At 35.7% G+C, this 18,112-nt stretch overlaps 1 protein-coding gene across 1 annotated transcript; it reads left to right on the top strand.

Moving 5' to 3' along the window:
* The first annotated feature begins 10,437 nt into the window (after nucleotides 1-10,437).
* Nucleotides 10,438-17,478, top strand: zgc:174904 (uncharacterized protein LOC564690 homolog). Its single transcript, XM_058753810.1, is given in 6 exon segments — nucleotides 10,438-10,601; nucleotides 14,759-14,884; nucleotides 15,370-15,663; nucleotides 15,666-15,808; nucleotides 16,058-16,173; nucleotides 16,998-17,478. Coding segments are annotated over 6 exon segments (921 nt in total). The 5' UTR covers nucleotides 10,438-10,516; the 3' UTR covers nucleotides 17,155-17,478.
* Nucleotides 17,479-18,112: the final 634 nt, after the last annotated feature.

Raw genomic sequence — 18,112 nt, 5'->3', positions numbered from 1 at the left:
TTTCTCCAATGAGGGGGCGGAACATATGGCAAATTACGCTACAGCACTTATATTATTGCACTGGTTGGCTATTAACTGCGAGCAGAGTGTCAATCAATGCATTGGAGAATACTGCCAACATAAATAAAGAAACGAAGTTGCTTGTCAGATTTCCCAAACAAGCAACCATATTTTTTAAAATAAGCCCAAAAAACCGCAACCCTCGACCAGGGATTTTTTTCCCGCAACTTTACAAAAAAAGAAGCCCAAAGTCGCGTATAATACGCGGACTTGGCAACTGTGGGAGGGGGGCGCGGGCGCGGCCGCGGGGGACAGTTCACCTCTCCCAAATGGAGCGGACAAGGAGGGCTTGTCCGCTCCATTAGTGGGCTAAAGTCAGTCACACCTTGACTTTCTTCCAAATAACGCACATTTCATTCATAATATTAAAACACAGGCCTATAATTTGCACGTTTTTGTTTTTTCTGAATTGTGTGAAATGGCTAATAAAAATAGGTAATACAAAACGATTATGTGGAGGTGAATTGGTTTAGTCTTGACTTCTGGTCGTGAGTGACAGTGTTGGGGGATGGGAAATCTGTTGATTGTCGAGTGCCAAATAAACACAGAGTGTTTATTATGTATATAGAGTATATTTATTTAAGTTCTGATAACTTATACTGTTTTGTGCAGAATTGTGTTTTTCAAATGTTCTGTTGAAGGATTTGTGCAATTGAGAAAAATAAGCTTGTATTACACTTATATTGTTATAGTAAAACATGGCTGTTTGTTTTTTTTTCTCGGATGGGGGAGGGCGCTCAGAGGGGGTCTCGCCCGGAGAGTAATTCAATGTAGAACCGCCACTGTATGTTGGTGTATGTGACAACTGTCTGTGTTTAAGGCCAATTAATGTAAGTAACGAGTGGCATGTGAATATCAATCTGATAAGCAAAATGGTAACTTCCTCCACAGGCAGCCTCACTACCCACAACTCCTCACACACCTCGGTCTGCCATGCAGACAGCCTTCATCTGTGCAGGCACGGTAGGGTTTATTGGTGAGAATTTGAAATTTTAATATAGTACTGAAAGTTTGGTTGGGCACAGTTTTATTTTGTAGGTCACAGTAATCGGAGCCCGTATGCCAGTAACTATGTTTTCCATACAGATTTCGATCTCTGAGTGATCAAAAGTGCGACAAATCAGTGACAGGAAAATTCTATATTGGTAAATATCGGCTTAAAAGCATGGTATGAAACTACTTAGCAATATGCTAGCAACTTTTCAGTGCACCCCAGCAACCACTAAGAACACTAAAGGCCCGTTCATACCAAGAATGGCAACTAGCGTCCACATTAATGCATTATAACATTTTGTTTATTACAAGCAAGTGCCTCACTTATGTCTTCTGACACTTTAAATATGCAAGCTCTTTAATTTTTTTATTTACTTTTTTTTTTTATTTTATTAATTGTTTTAATGCAAACAGTAAAAAAAAAAAAAAAGGTTACACTTAGGACCTAAAGGACCAAAATGTACCATTGAAAACCATTAAAATGGCAAAATTTAATCTCAGTGCCATTTAAGCATATAATCATGCATTCTTGTTAATAGGCTTTTAATTCTGTTGCCAATTTTTATCCCAACCTCATAGCACAGTTTTAGATTTTTCTTAGGCCTATGGAGCAAATACTCACATTTTCCCTGTTTTCTGCGTATACAAGGCCAACTGAATCAAAATTAATATTATAATTGTGTGGGTGTGCTGGTATGGATATCAGAATGTGTTTTGTATGATGTGAGTACTGAGAAGAAATAATTAGCCTACATATATTTCAGCCTGTTTCTCATATAAAGCTGCCATATGACTTTTAGTTTGGTTGTGTTTTCTCCTACGTTTTTGTCACAGACATTTCTTAACCCTGCAAACTGCTTAACGTTGCTGTGAGCCCTTCCTTGATTGAAAGGCTCAGCTTTCTGGCTGTTCTGAAGGACGTATATGCCTCCATCTAGGGGTTAAAGTGTATAATGTTTTATATCAGCGCCTTCGTCTGGTTTAGTCATAAATCCTTACTGATAAAAGCTCTCTAACCTGTATGTTGACACTCACCTTTTCTCACCTTCATGTCGTTCCAAATCTGAATGACCTGGGCTACTTTTTAATCTACACACAAAAAACAATAGTCTGAACAACACTGATGTCCAAAAAACATTGGGCCCCATTGACTTTGTAGGGACATGGGAATCACTGAGACATAGGCTATTTAGAAAATGTTTTATTCCATGTTTTACAGATACAAAGAATTACAGATCTTTAACACTTTTTCTTTTCTTAGTTATTCGCGGTTTATCACACAAGTGGTTTATTGAGGCGCATGCTTCTGCTGATTAGTCTAGCCAAGGTTAATTAATCACACCTTAATGGCTTTTATAGCTACTAATTTGTTAAACCACACTGTTCTATGAGGGATGGGCACTAATTAAGACTGTACTTTGTCTTTTAAAGTCTAAATGTATTTTTTTCTGCATATACTTTGCTAGCTATTTGTGTATTTTTTCAAAATAGAAACAATACTTATATAACCTCCTTATTATGCTTTTGATTACCTGTATCGACTAATTGCCATAAACAGAATTGCTGGAAGCTGTTATTTCAATTCCATTAAAGTATTAAGCTGTATTTCTCACCAGCAAATAACATACAAAGTGTCAGCGGTGAGGAAATCAACATTAGTCAGCAGCCATGCGAGCGTCTGTTCGACTTCGAGTTTGCTAGCTGTTGAAGAAAAAAAACTTTTTTTGTAGCCTAATTCTCGGAAAAAGAAGGTGAAAGGAAAACAAATGTTTTGAAGAAAATGTTCTTTGTATTCAGAACAGGTCCAGATAGACACGTTTAGAAACTGGAGGAGTAAATATTTGCTCAATGAGGAAATATTGAAGATGCATCTGGCAATGAAAACATAGCTTACGTGTGCTAAAATCGTCTTAAAATAGGCCTACTAACACTCGGCAAATATCATTTTTAATTTTATATTTTGTGCTGCAAGTATTTTTTTATTTATTTATTGTTACAATATAAAAGAAAAACACATTGACTTTAAAGGGATAGTACACCCAAAACTTAAAAAATGTCATCACTTACTCTCACTTATGTCATTCCAAACCTGTATGACTTTCTGTGGAACACAAAAGAAGATATTTTGAAGAATGCTGGTAACCAAATCATTTCGGGTCCTATTGTCCGTACTGAAGTTAATGGGCCCCAAATGGTAACCGTTATAGAGTTAATTTATAAAAACGTTTGGAGCACTTTTTGTTCGTTAAATGTAAGTTTTTTTGTTTATTTGTTTGTTTTTCAAGTAACGACCAAGCGGCCAGCGGCAGACAGTGAGCTGATCATAGCCTATGTTTGATCAATTTAGCCTTCTCAAATCATCATGACTTGCCTAAAATAAAATCTATAGATATAAACAGTTCAAGTATATCACAATGTTAGTTTAAATGTTTAAACTATATAAATGTGCGCTAGGTGCATATCTAATCATTTGTGTGAAGAGTGGAAGCTGAAGCGCACTTTGCAGGACATGGAGGCGCCAGAGCGGTCACTTGCATTTTTTCTTGATAGTGGAAACAACTTAAAATACGCTGTAAATTTTGCTCATAAAGGTAAGAGTAATACATCATTCGGAACTGTAAAGGGTCTACTTTTATTTGTGTGCATTCACAATATCAACAAAACGTTGTGCTTTTATAAAATAAATAGGAAAACAGAGGATGTGCTTGCCGTCTCATCTTGAATAGGAGCGCTTCACAATGATGAACCGAAACTCAACGAATTGAGTCACAAATATGATAAATATATCTATAGAAAGCTTTAAATTACTACTTTAAAACTAAATAATTCAAATCGAAAACAAAAACTCTTTCATTATGTAATCCGTAAAGATGCATTTCTCTCTAAAGGCACGTCCAATGAGGAGATGGCAAGTCATTTTTCATCACAGTCTAAAATATAAAAATAAGGAAAAGCCTAAAACAGGCCCGATTATATTTTTTCTGATTTTTATGTTGCTCTGCTCTGAATTCCTTAAAATTTTAAGGATTTTCTGCAAAGCAATTTTGTCTGATATGTGAATTATTTATTAGCCTATTTTTTAATCCATGCAGCAAATGCTTTAAGCTCCAACCTGTCCTCCAACCAATACGCTCGTATCGGTCGTTTGTCCAAATCCCTGAAATACGACCCATCAGAGCGTATACTACAATTGCGCCCCTATCGGCAAAAGGACATCTTCGTATTAATGTTTTGTACTCTTTTATCTGCATTATAGTTTGGGTTTCGTGTAGCTCGGTTGGTAGAGCATTGCGTTATAAGATGATATGTAATTACGTGGTCGTTCGATCCCAGTGAACGCACGCACTCATAAAATGTGCACTGAAAATCATGATTTTGCATGATTCCTGTAAGGGGTAGGTTTAGGGGTAGGGTTAGGTGTGGTCATTCGTACGAATTAGCCACCTAGTAAAATATGTACGAATACTGTGAGATCGGTGTAAAAAGTCCACACATTGCATTTAAATAAACACGCATTTTGATTGGTAATGACAGTCATACGTCATTTCATGACGACAGACGCAACACGAGACTGTCATTGTTTTTACGCGCGCTAGAGGGCGCTTAACTTTAAAACGTAAATATAGGTCGTAATAAGGGCTTGCACAAGCGACCTATAGGGTCGTTTTTGTTGGAGGACAGGCTCCTGTTTAAAAACAGCTTTAAAAATTACTTTTTAAAGAACTTTTCACTATAAATTTTACAGATAGCTTGAATGTAAAACATTGTCATGAATTCATTATTCCCATTTGTAAAATAGGCTAAATTAATAGTAATTGTTGTAGCACGATTTTTTCTTTCTATTTGACGTAATGTTTATACGCAGAAATTGACTTCGGCATGCAAAAGACTGATACATTCATTATTAATGGCATGGCTGGATCAGTCGACAGAAATACGGGACACACGGACCTAATTTACTGCTGAAATGTTTGCGGGGCAAATCTCAGGTCAGTCTGAGCGCTCATGGTACGCACAGTGCGTACAGCCATACACCTGCAGGTGCCACTGGTTACCATCAGTGTTGGGCAGTAACTAGTTACTAGTAATTTAGTTACTGTAATAATATTACTTTTTGCAGTAACTAGTAGTGTAACTAATTACCAGAGGTGGAAAGTAACCAATTACATTTACTCGCGTTACTGTAATTGAGTAGCTTTTTTGTGTACTTCTACTTTTTAAAGTAATTTTTAAAATCTGTAATTTTACTTTTACTTAAGTATACAGGTGCTGGTCATATAATTAGAATATCATCAAAAGGTTGATTTATTTCACTAATTCCATTCAAAAAGTGAAACTTGTATATTATATTCATTCATTACACACAGACTGATATATTTCAAATGTTTATTTCTTTTCATTTTGATGATTAGAGCTTACGGCTCACGAAAGTCAAAAATCAGTATCTCAAAATATTAGAATATTTACATTTGAGTTTCAATAAATGACCATCCCTACAGTACAAATTCCGGGTATCTTTTGTTCTTTGAAACCATAATAATGGAGAAGACTGCTGACTTGACAATGGTCCAGAAGACGAACATTGACGCCCTCCACAAAGAGGGTAGGTCACAGAGGGTCATTACTGAAAGGTGTGGCTGTTTACAGAGTGCTGTATCAAAGCATATTAAATGCAAAGTTGACTGGAAGGAATAATTTGGGTAGGAAAAGGTGCACAAGCAACAGGGATGACTGCAAGCTTGAGAATACTGTCAAGCAAAGCTGATTCAAACACTTGTGAGAGCTTCACAAGGAGTGAACTGAAGCTGGAGTCAGTGCATCAAGAGTTACCACGCTCAGACGTCTTCAGGAAAAGGGCTACCAAGCCACTTCTGAAGCAGAGACAACGTCAGAAGCGTCTTACCTGGGCTGTGGAGAAAAAGAACTGGACTGTTGCTCAGTGGTCCAAAGTCCTCTTTTCAGATGAAAGTAAATTTTGCATTTCATTTGGAAATCAAGGTCCTAGAGTCTGGAGGAAGAGTGGAGAGGCACAGAATCCAAGTTGCTTGAAGTCCAGTGTTAAGTTTCCACAGTCTGTGATGATTTGGGCTGCCATGTCATCTGCTGGTGTTGGTCCACTGTGTTTTCTGAAGTCCACAGTCAACGCAGCCATCTACCAGGACATTTTAGAGCACTTCATGCTTCCTTCTGCTGACAAGCTTTATGGAGATGCTGATTTCATTTTCCAGCAGGACTTGGCACCTGCACACAGTGCCAAAGCAACCAGTATCTGGTTTAAGGACCATGGTATCCCTGTTCTTAATTGGCCAGCAAACTCGCCTGACCTTAACCCCATAGAAAATCTATGGGGTATTGTGAAGAGGAAGATGCGATATGCCAGACCCAACAATGCAGAAGAGCTGAAGGCCACTATCAGAGCAACCTGGGCTCTCATAACACCTGAGCAGTGCCACAGACTGATCGACTCCATGCCACGCCGCATTGCTGCAGTAATTCAGGCAAAAGGAGCCCCAACTAAGTATTGAGTGCTGTACATGCTCATACTTTTCATGTTCATACTTTTCAGTTGGCCAAGATTTCTAAAAATCCTTTCTTTGTATTGGTCTTAAGTAATATTCTAATTTTCTGAGATACTGAATTTGGGATTTTCCTTAGTTGTCAGTTATAATCATCAAAATTAAAAGAAATAAACATTTGAAATATATCAGTCTGTGTGTAATGAATGAATATAATATACAAGTTTCACTTTTTAAATGGAATTAGTGAAATAAATCAACTTTTTGATGATATTCTAATTATATGACCAGCACCTGTATTTTGTTTGAAGTATTGTACTTCGCTACATTTTAAAACACATTAATTACTGAGTAAAAAAATAAAAATAAATAAAAAATCGCTCCCTGGAAACTACTGCAGTAAATAAAGGGCAGAAGAACAAACTGGCGCTAAAATCAGAAAAAGACAAAGACGGACAAGACAGGCGTTAATGGTGCAAACCCAGCTGAAAACCAAACCCCGTCGTATTCTGCTGAAGTTGAACTCGAAGGAAACGAAGTGAACCCCTGGCCATGTTTATGCACTATTATGCAGTGTAAGCTGTTTGCCTAGGGAAACCAAACTAGCAGCTTATAAATATCGACATCAACCCTTCGCAAGCATGTAGAGGTAAGTATAAATACTTGCATCATTGCATTGGTGGTTAAAATGAAGCTTTGGCAGTTTAGCAAAGGTTTTGCACAAATTAGCCAAAAGACAGTGGTGCAAGGGTATGCGATATATCGTCTGCGATAATATCGTAATTGTTGTTCTAACGATGTGCAATTTGACATTATCAGTATTTAGCCAAAAACCAAACAAAACACTCCTACAGAGTGCCTTGAAGTCTATTAGACCAGTGTGCGCGCGCATTTAGAGTGCGTTCTTTCACTGCGTGATTCAGTGTGTTTAAATGCATTTAAAATGATCACGGAATATCAATATCACACGAAGAGTGCCGTTTTTCTCCAAAAATCAGCATGATTACATATAGATTTTTCTTCTTCATTACAACAGTTCAATAAACAAGAAGTTAATTAAGAGACTTGCGTTTTAGACACCATATTGCCTGTTTTAGCTCTATTTCGATAACAAAAATAACCCCAAACACAGCCACAGCACTATTTTGCGTCTCTGAGCAACATGAGGGTGTTTCGTTCCTGAATTAATCAACTGTTTAAATGATTCTGTTCAGTCTCAATGACTCACTTATTAACAGTTACTTTTTAAAAAAATATAATTTCAAATGAGTATTCAACATTTTATGTGTTATATATCAAAACATTATTTCTGCATTTGTAACTGCAGGTTAAATGCATTCATGTCCTGCATTAAACTGTGTAAATACATCTAAATGCCACTTAAGATGAAGCTTCTGTGTTTCCTCTGCATTGCAAAGATGAATTTTGCTGATATTGATTTAATTTGCCTGGTAACATCCCAAATGTCTTATTATTCTAAATAACTGATTCCTTTAATTAAAAACAACTAGTTTGAGATTTATAGGCCTATCCCAGGGGTGTCAAACTCAGTTCCTGGAGGGCCGCAGCCCTGCAGAGTTTAGTTCCAACCCTGCTCCATCACACATACCATGTAGTTTTCAAATAAGCCTAAATGATTTATTTAATTAGGGTTATATCTAAACTGTGTAGGGCTGTGGCCCTCCAGGAACTGAGTTTGACATCCACTGTTAACAAGTAATTTTTAATTTTAAATGAGCTACTTTTTATTTTTACTTGAGTAGATTTTTAAACTGGTACTTTTACTTGTACTTAAGTAAAATTTAATTAATGTAATGGTACTTTTACTTGAGTAAAATATTTTCGTACTCTTTCCACCTCTGCTAATTACTAATAAGATTTCAGTAATACAGTTACTTTCCATAAAACAGCTTAGTTACTTTTGATGCCTAAACCCCGCTGATGTAAAATCTAACAATCAAATAATTCCTAGATTTATTTTCATAATTCTCATGACTCGCACACGCATGTGATGTCCCCAGTGCAGCAGGCAAACTTGGAATACGGAAAAGCTTACATTCAGCAGATAGAAATATTGCATTACTGTATATTGATTTTGTCAGGAAAAAAGATCTCTTGTGTAAATTGTGGCTTTACTTTTCTCAGGCATTACATCCCTCTGATCAGCATGTGGTACATGATATTAATATAATTAAAAATATTTTTGGAAAATTAAAGTTTTTCTTACAAACTCATGTGATTTGCTAAAATACATAACAAAATTTAATCACATATGGGTAACGGAAAAATTACTTCAAGCTACACATGACAATTGACCTATCGGTAAGCCCCTCCCCTCGAACGCAGACTAGCCAATGGCAGTCGAGTATCAGTTGCTCGGGGAGCGAAACTCGGACATCTTTAGGTTTCAGCGCCATAGAGAAACATTGGAAGATCCGAAGCTTGCATCGGTTTTATGGGGTTTATGCTTCAAAAATGGAAAAACGATGTGCCTGGGGTACTTGATTCACTGATTCCATGTATCCTGAGAGGATGGGCGATATAATTTATTTTATTACATTTCCTGAATCCAAACAAAACAGAGCAAAATGTCCCTAAGTATTCACCCCAATACAAATGAAGACAAAAACGTTCATTTTCTGGTTGTCATACACTCATTAAGCTACAATTTTCATCAGAACGTTAACGTTATCTTGTGCTTTAGCAAGGTATCTCTGGCTAAAACTAGCTAACGTTAAAGTTAGTGAGTCCATGCTAATGTACAAACCTAAATAGCGGACTGTTCTCGCGTCTTGTACAGTGTAGGTCAAAAGCACATAAACGAAGGTCTACATTTCAGTGCCTCTCCATATTAAACTGGTTAAATGTACATTAATTTAATCGTACCCTGCGATACATGAACTGCTGATCCTGCATGTTGTCATCCGATCGTGATGACCGACCGTAATATGAGACTTCTCTCGCTTGCATTGTGATCTATAAACCCTTGCTTCGAGTTACCACCGTAACGTTATTTATTTTAAAATATTTTATAAATCCCTCCATGGAATATTTAATTCCCATTTGGTGGCCTTCTGTGTCCAAAATTGTGCAAAAACATCGTGGGACATGGTTTTCACACTGCAGCTGTCATTGAAAGACAGTGAGCAACTCTGTTTGTCCAAGGGAGCAACAGTAACTAAGGGGGGCGGGGCTTACAGATAGATCAATTAATGATATTATTAATACCACACTTCTACTTGAATGGCATTATCAATCACTATCGAGTGTTTGTAATAACTTCTGACTGCGATCCAGTGTGGATTTTGGTCAAATGAAGAGGCAGAAATATGTTGTTAGTAACATTTCTAGAATAATTTTATCTGGAAGATACACAGTTACAACTTCTGTGGGGCGTGAAGAAAAAGTAATGTAACTAGTAGTGTAACTAATTACTGTTGCCAGAAAGTAATAAGTAAAATAACAACATTACTTTTGAAAGGAGTAACTAGTAATGAGTAATATATTACATTCTTTGAGTAACTAGCCCAACACTGGTTACCAACATGTGTGATAGGGTGAACTATCTCTTTAAGGGGGCATCATCCCTCATCTTGCCCCACATATAAACAGAACTTTCAGAATCTTAAAAAAAAACTCTCACCAAAAGTTGGATGACAAATCAGTTATTAAAACAAATGCAATTGTGCAATGAGCACAGGCAGCGAGTCATAAGGTTTTACAGAAAAACTCAATGCACTTCTGAGGAATTGCTCGTGCCGTTCTCTGATTTAGCAAACATCTGGATCTCTGTTATGAGATACAAAGAACTACAACTAACCAATCCACATCGTTCAGCACACGAGCACAATCTTGTTTTAAACCGCCCCTGCTGTTGAGCAAGCACTGCAGCGGACAGACAGACTCAGAGCGTTTCATGTTTTTGTGAAAGTGTGCAAACCTGAGCAATGACTGCAAACAGAGAGGGAATGCACACCAATCTGATCGACGGACCTGAAGATGACTGCAGCAGTCCAGAGGTGCGATATTCAGGTATGACCATCACAGAATTTGCTATCTTAATGTTTACAGATACATTGTGTGTAATGAGACCCATGTATCGATCCTTGTAAGGCAGTAAATAATAATGAGTATATCTATCTATCTTCACTGTAAAAAGTGATAAGTTGACTTAACTTAAAAAAAATTGAGGAAACCTGTTGCCTTAAAATTATTAAGTAAATAATAATTAATAAAAATAAGTTGTCAATTTTCAAGTTCACTTAACTTTTTTATTATTAATAATATTAGCCTACTTAATTATTTTAAGGCAACGGGTTTCCTTTTCGTTATAATTACATTTCAAATAGGTGGTAATCAAATTACAGTTACATCCGAAAAGTATTTTAGATTACCAAAGTGATTACTTTTATATAAATATAATTTAATATTTAAGTATGGGATTTTAACCAATAAGGCAACCGATTCTCCGTTGGAAAAAAAAAAACGCGTGCAGCAGTTCATTTAGCAACTCTTATAGAGTGCATTCCTCATCACCACGACACAACAGAGTCATTCGCGTAATGCATTTCTCTCGTGGAAATACAAAGACTATTTTATAAATCTGAAAAAGGTAACGTAACATCTCAGTGCAGTGCAATGCCTACCTGCAACAAAACTTCTATCAGCATCGAAGGATACAACGTCTAATCTGAAAAAGCATCTTGAGGAAAGTTGTTCTTGATCTTTGAAAATTTTTCCAGTAATTTGTTTTTCTATTTTCTCATATTTTGAGTGTTGAATTGTTATCATTACGTTTAATATTTAATATGCATTCAGTTAACAGATCCATAGGAATCATGCATGAAAGAAAAGTTTAGAAAGTCAAACGATAGCTTCGTGTGCTTTACAGATGAACTTGAAGTCCTTATTCATTCGAAATGTTCAAGAATAGATCATCTTTGGCGCGGTAATGCGATGATTCGATTCGTGAACAGATGATTCTTTTGAATCAATCTTTTAAATGAATAATTTCCAGAGATGGGACCAAGTCATTGTTTAGCAAGTCACAAGTAAGTCTCGAGTCTTTGCATTCAAGTCTCGAGTCAAGTCTCGAGTCAAGACAGACAAGTCCCAAGTCAAGTCCCGAGTCAAAATAGGCAAGTCCAAGTCGAGTTGCAAGTCCTCAACTTTTAGCTTCAAGTCTTAAACAAGTCATTAGTGCTCTTTGCCCAAATTAGTGTCTCAATATTAATTACCACATCAAATTTATCGTAATTTATATCAGGAAGTCAGGTAGAATATGTTTTTACATAGTTTAATTTCATGTGAGATGGGTGCCCTTAGTAAAACTACTCAAGTTCAATTTAGGGATTGTGCCAAGGGACAAGGACAAAAAAAACTATTTTATTAGTAACAGAATAGCAAAGACAACAGAATTTCATAACAGCTGCAGTACTTTGCATGTGTGCATAAGAAGAATACATGCTTCTAGGTGTTATATCTAAACCAATGAGCCATTATTTGGAACCTCAATGAAACAGATTTAAAAGCATGTGAGCAGAAACGCAGAAAGAACTGTTTCGAAAGAACTATAAGAAAAACTGCTACCATACTTTACAAGTGAGAGGAAACATGCAATATGGATGCAGAAAAACTCATGAAGACAGTCATTCAAAAATAATGTGCTACCATCCTTTATAACTAATAGTAACAAAGACAAAATGTTGTACTTTAAATGTTACGTTTATAATATGCATAGTTGATCGCTAAATTTAGGGTCTATGAGCACTATACAGACTGATTTACAACACATGAATTCAATTATTTACCCCGAAAGAAATAGAAGTGAAATGAGTGCCTGGTGAAGAGGGAGAAAAATTTAGTATATTTTATAGTTATATATAGGCTAAAATTCACAAATCATTTTGTGAAAGAAACACTTCTTCAAATTATATTTTAAATGATCATTAGGCCAAGTGCCGCTTTTTTTCTATCAAATTATAGCTAAATTGTTTGCAATGATTAATTTTAAATCTAGCTTAAATCAAGGTTTATCTAATAATTATTTTGCACTTTAAACCTTTAAAAATAAGCAGGTTTACATTTTAACCCATCATTTTGATCCTGGATTTAAGTAATATTTAAGATTAACTTTAATCCTGTTGCACCATAACTTTAAACTGATTTAAATCTTGATTATGGATTAACTTTAAACTTAATGGAGGTTTAAATAAAATAAAATGCACATGCAATTAAAATATGCAACTGATTGAACAAAAAGTGTGGATCTGATCAAAAAAAAAAAGGTCTCGGAGAGGTGTTTACAAATTAAAGTACATCGAGTTGACAGAGTGCGAGTATCGTGGCGGGATGGTGCACCTCGGTGTCGGACAAACAAAAGAAATGAGGAATATGTTTACCATTTAACAGCAGCGGTCGGTGATGGTAAGGCGAGCACCAGTGATCGCTGCAGCGCCTCTTGTTTCTCATGCCCGCTCCGTGTGTCTGCTGGGCGGCGCTTTTCACGAGCGGAGATAGCCACTAGACGAATCATGTAATTTTTTTTTTTTTTTCTTATCTCGGTTCTTTTGTCGAAAGTTATGCTATTACTCCATTAATTTATACTGTATATCAAGCCTCCCTGAACGCAGTCTCTGGCTTATTGCCAGTCAAGCCCAAGCACGCTGCACCCGTCTAGAGTGATAAAGACGCTGATCTGATCAAGTCTTTCCGAGTCACAGGGCTCAAGTCCAAGTCAAGTCTCGAGTCATTGCTGTCAAAGTCTAAGTCGAGTCTCAAGTCTTCTTTAATTATGTCGAGTCGAGTCGCAAGTCATCAAATTTGGGACTCGAGTCCGAGTCAAGTCTGGAGTCATGTGACTCGAGTCCACACCCCTGATAATTTCTTTTGTTTAACGAAACCAGTGTGAATGGTTCACATTAAACTGGATAGATCTGGGGTATGTTTCTCAAAAGCATCGTTAGCGAACTGTGGTTGTTAAATTGCGTAATTATAACGACATTACTTGCGACCGTAGTTGTTTTGGGAAACGAGCCTTGTCAATTTTGACTCAGCGATTCTTTTGTGACGATCGCTTCTCCATAGAGAGGATTATCAAGTAATCACTTAAAGTTAAACAAATCTGTTGTATACCTTGGAGAACTGTGCCAGTTGTTAGCCAGTTGGCTACTGTTATGATATGTTTGGTGTGTTTTGATTCATTTTGAAGCTTGGAATGCAGCATGAAACAGCACGGAATCCCTTTCATTGTATTCAAATTGAATTTATATTGATTGGTAGATTTAAATGACATAACATTGTTTTGTTGTTCATAGAAATGCTGTGGAAAACTGATGTTAAAAAATGCAAATAAAACACAAATCTTATGACTGGAAGATGTCACTTTTATTTAGAGTTGGAAAACATAAAAACAAGACATCAAGTTATGTTCCTTTGTGTTACATAGCTTACGTAATTCAAAGTATTCTAAAGTATTTAGATTAAGTTACTAAACCTGAGTAACGAAAATTATTACTGATTACTTTTTAAAGCATGTATTTTGTAATCTGTAGAGAAATACATTTTTAAAGTAAGCTTCCCAGCCCTATATATACACACACACATACACATTTGAAAAAAGTATACATGAGATAGATGTGTTGGCAAATGCTTTGGAAAAAAAACTATTGCTGATTCAATTTTCTAATTCAATACACCAACAGATGTTTGTAAAAAAAAAAAAAAAAATTAAATCACACTCACAGACATTAAATGAAAAGTGTGCTCCATGATATTCAATATCTGACTGTTTTTCAATGGTTGATTCTTAAATAATTACATTGCTGAACATGAATGTTCGTTCCATTTTTGGACAATTGTTTAATCTTAGATGTTGCAGTTGTGTAAATGTATAAGAGGTTTTACGCTAGAAACTCCAGATTGACAACCATCCACCATTATTTGATAACGTAGCCTACTGATCAATACTCTCAGTGTTTGAGTTAGCCTGGCAAAAAAAAAAAAAACTGTAAATGATTCACTAAAATGGACCACATGTATTCCAGAAAGCATTCAAAAGTTTATATTTCTTGTCAAAAAATGTTATATGAACATGACTCATTCATTTACCATTGTTTAAAATTTAGTCTTGCAAGTTTTTATACAATTGTTATATTGTAAATCCAGTTGTTTTATTTGTTTCTTTCTAGTATTTCAGAACCCAGATAAAAGCAGAAAGCTATTTTGCCAAGATCCCTTCAAGGTGGCAACGGCATGCCTGACTGCCTTCTGCCTCGTCTTACTCATGATCCTGGTGGTCACAAGTGTTCACAGCGGTACTTCTCATTTCTCACTTACATGACTCATTTTGCTTATATATGAAACAAAATCTCTTTCATCAGCTATTTCTGAAAATTATACAAGGAAACATCTAACTTGATGCATTATGGAAATGTTCATTTAAAAATGTGAAAATTACATGGTTCAGTCATGCATTTCTTGTTTAAAAAAACTGTAAATTATTACAGTAAACTAAGAGAAACTTTAATTATTAAATACTATTTAGTCTTTTAACTTTTAAAATGTAATGTTTAATTCGATGCAGTACTTTCAGGTTCTTTCTAATTATTTGTGAAATTTACCAGGATTTGAAAATTGTTTCTACACCATTGTCTTTTCAGTGAATATGTAAAATTCTTAGAAAATTAGTTTTAACGTCAGTTTTAAACTTATGTTATAATCTGGATCTTTCTATTTTTATCTCTTGAAAATCCCGTTTATTTTACAGGCTTCTGCTTTTATTTCTTTTCTTGTGTTTTAGGTAAGACACGTTCATCTGATCAGGATTCCCAATCTAGCGCTGCTGAATCGCACATGCAGAAGAACTGCGCTAACGTATCGTCTCTGACCGAAGAACTGCAGGCAGTGAAGAAAGAAAAGAGTGAACTGGAGAAAGAACGGACGCAGTTGAAAAACAGAATCACTGAGCTTGGTTAGTGAGGTGCAAGTGCATGCATTTGTGCTATCAACAAACAATATCTGTTGCATTTCATAACGTTAAAATGTTGGGTCTTTTTAGAGGCAACCCCTGTAACACAAACCACTCCATTGCCAACAAAAATCCCTGTCTTGAAGACTGGAAGCACTTTAATGGCAGCTGTTACTACGTCTCAGAATACCGAAGGAGCTGGTCGGACAGTCAGGCGTACTGCAAGCGACAAGGAGGACATCTGGCCATCATCCTCACAGCTGAGGAACAGGTAATGACTGCTCTTTCATTTGCATTTATGTCATAGAAAGTGTGTGTGTATGCAGATATGTTTGATGCACATCTAATGGCCTCAAGTAACACTTACCTTAGACATCAATATCTGTGTAAAAAGAACAGCAACTATTGGCCAAGAATATACAAAAGAGGAAGGGATCTTAGTTGACGCACATGAGCCAATGGATTCTTAAAGTTTTTTTGTTTTTTTTTACTGATTTGAATGATATTTGACCTGATGAAGACGTTCATATGGAACCTGCTGCCCCGTGGATACTGGAACGCTTACTGGTTTGGCATAAGTGATGAAAAAATAGAAGAAGACTGGTACTGGGTGGACGGGACTAAACTAGTTGGAGGGTAAGAATATCAAATGTAATATCTTTACAGGTTGAAAACTCTTGTACTGGAAGTTAGATCCGTATGGATTCTTGGAAACACTTTAGTGTTATGACACATTTCACATGGAGTTAAAACTACTGAATCATATTTTTTCATTTCTCTTTTGGTTAGAGGTTTTGTGGTGATGCACTGAATCATCTCATCCTTCCTGTCTGTTCTTCCTCTTTGTTAAAAAATAATAATAGAAAAGAAAAACAGAAAAAAGGGACCTTGCATAAAATAATGTTATTATCATCTATATATCCTCAAAATATACTCAGTGTTTAATGGTCATTTGAGATTCATTCATTTTAGTGACTACTTGGGAATCAGAAATTTATATTTTACCCTTTACATATCTAATTATTATAGGGAAAGTATTACAGAAAACATTATTTTTCTTTTATTTTGTGCTTATTTTATTTTATGAAAAGCAGTTATGTGGTCATAAAGGTCTTATCACAGCCTGATTAATATATTATAAAATTAATCAGGGTAGAAAATGGTTATATAAAAATATAATTACAAATGTTTTGAGTACAAGATACATTAACTAACATTATAAGCGGACTTATACAGGGAATAACAAATTCTCAAATGCAATGTCCCTTTTAAAAACTTAAGATAAACAATAACATAAAATAAGAGAAATTTCATTAACTGTACGTATTTTACTTTATTTTGCCATTGTCGTTTTAAAAATGATGCTACTTCCATTGGTTAAAAGCATGTTTCTTAAGGAAACCAGGCTGTCTGACTGGGACTATTTAACCCCATAGAAACTCCCTTCTTTTCCTCCATAGCTTCTGGGAAGATGGTGAGCCCAACAACCATATTAATGAAGATTGTGGCTACATGATTAAAACAAATGTGTTAAGCCGTGTGGCTACAAAGAGCTGGTATGACGCACCCTGTTACATGTCCTTGCCCTGGATCTGTGAGAAACTGGTGTCCTCCTGATCTTCGCTCCTACCATCGTCATCCTCTTCACCACCATCATCGACAGACATTCATTGATTGTTAGTAATACAAGCTATCATGCAATTTCCATTGCATTGAGAAAGTCTGGTCTCAGGGTTTTCAGTCAGTGTTTAAAATGTTAAAATGACTAACTGCAATCATGGGTCAAAAAAAAGCAAATAACTGTTTATTTTACTCTAACACCATATATGCATTAATCTACATTTAGCTATGCTTTTTAACACTGGACGTTTTAGTGATGTCATTTAACTGCTTGAATTTTATAGAAAAATCAATTGAGGCTGATTTATCATTAAAAAAAATGTATGTAAAAAATATTGTCTCTGTCTTTTCCTAAACAACTAAATAATTGTAATTGTTTTTATAATATATTGTGGGCTAAAAATATAAGTCATTTTATAAAATGACCTGTTTTCTTATAACTTTGGCTGGCAGTTCCACTTGCACTCAGTAGGGCGCAGCATTGAGTCAAGGTTTTGACCGTAACGATATGATGCGCAAATAGATCAGTCTAATGTTTTCTTCCTCTTGTCCCATTTAATTTGTAAGTTTTCCTGCATTAATATTGACAAACTTATCTCTATCACCCGAATGTTAAAAATAATCACAATAATCCCTAAAAGCCGTGTCTTTGTTGTTGTTTTTCTAGACAATGTGCATTACTTTAGTTAAGCTTCATTTTAACCCTGCTGAAAAAAACAATAGCAGCCTGCCCAAAACACAATAGAAAATTTAATGGTTATAATGGGAATTGTATTGGTTTTAATGGAAACTATAATGGTGTCTACTGGTATGTGATGGATTCTATTGGTGGGATGTTAAATCCTATTGGAAAAATGCCCAAAACACACTACAAAAAGGAATTTTGTGATGGTTTTACTGGAAAAAGCTAATGGTTTATAATGATATTTTAATGGAAACCATTGGAATTTCTGTG

Source organism: Onychostoma macrolepis, chromosome 19 (assembly GCF_012432095.1).
Source record: "Onychostoma macrolepis isolate SWU-2019 chromosome 19, ASM1243209v1, whole genome shotgun sequence".
NCBI classification, from domain to species: Eukaryota; Metazoa; Chordata; class Actinopteri; order Cypriniformes; family Cyprinidae; genus Onychostoma; species Onychostoma macrolepis.
The sequence above is the reverse complement of the archived record's forward strand: the minus strand, read 5'-3'. Positions and strand labels throughout refer to the sequence as shown.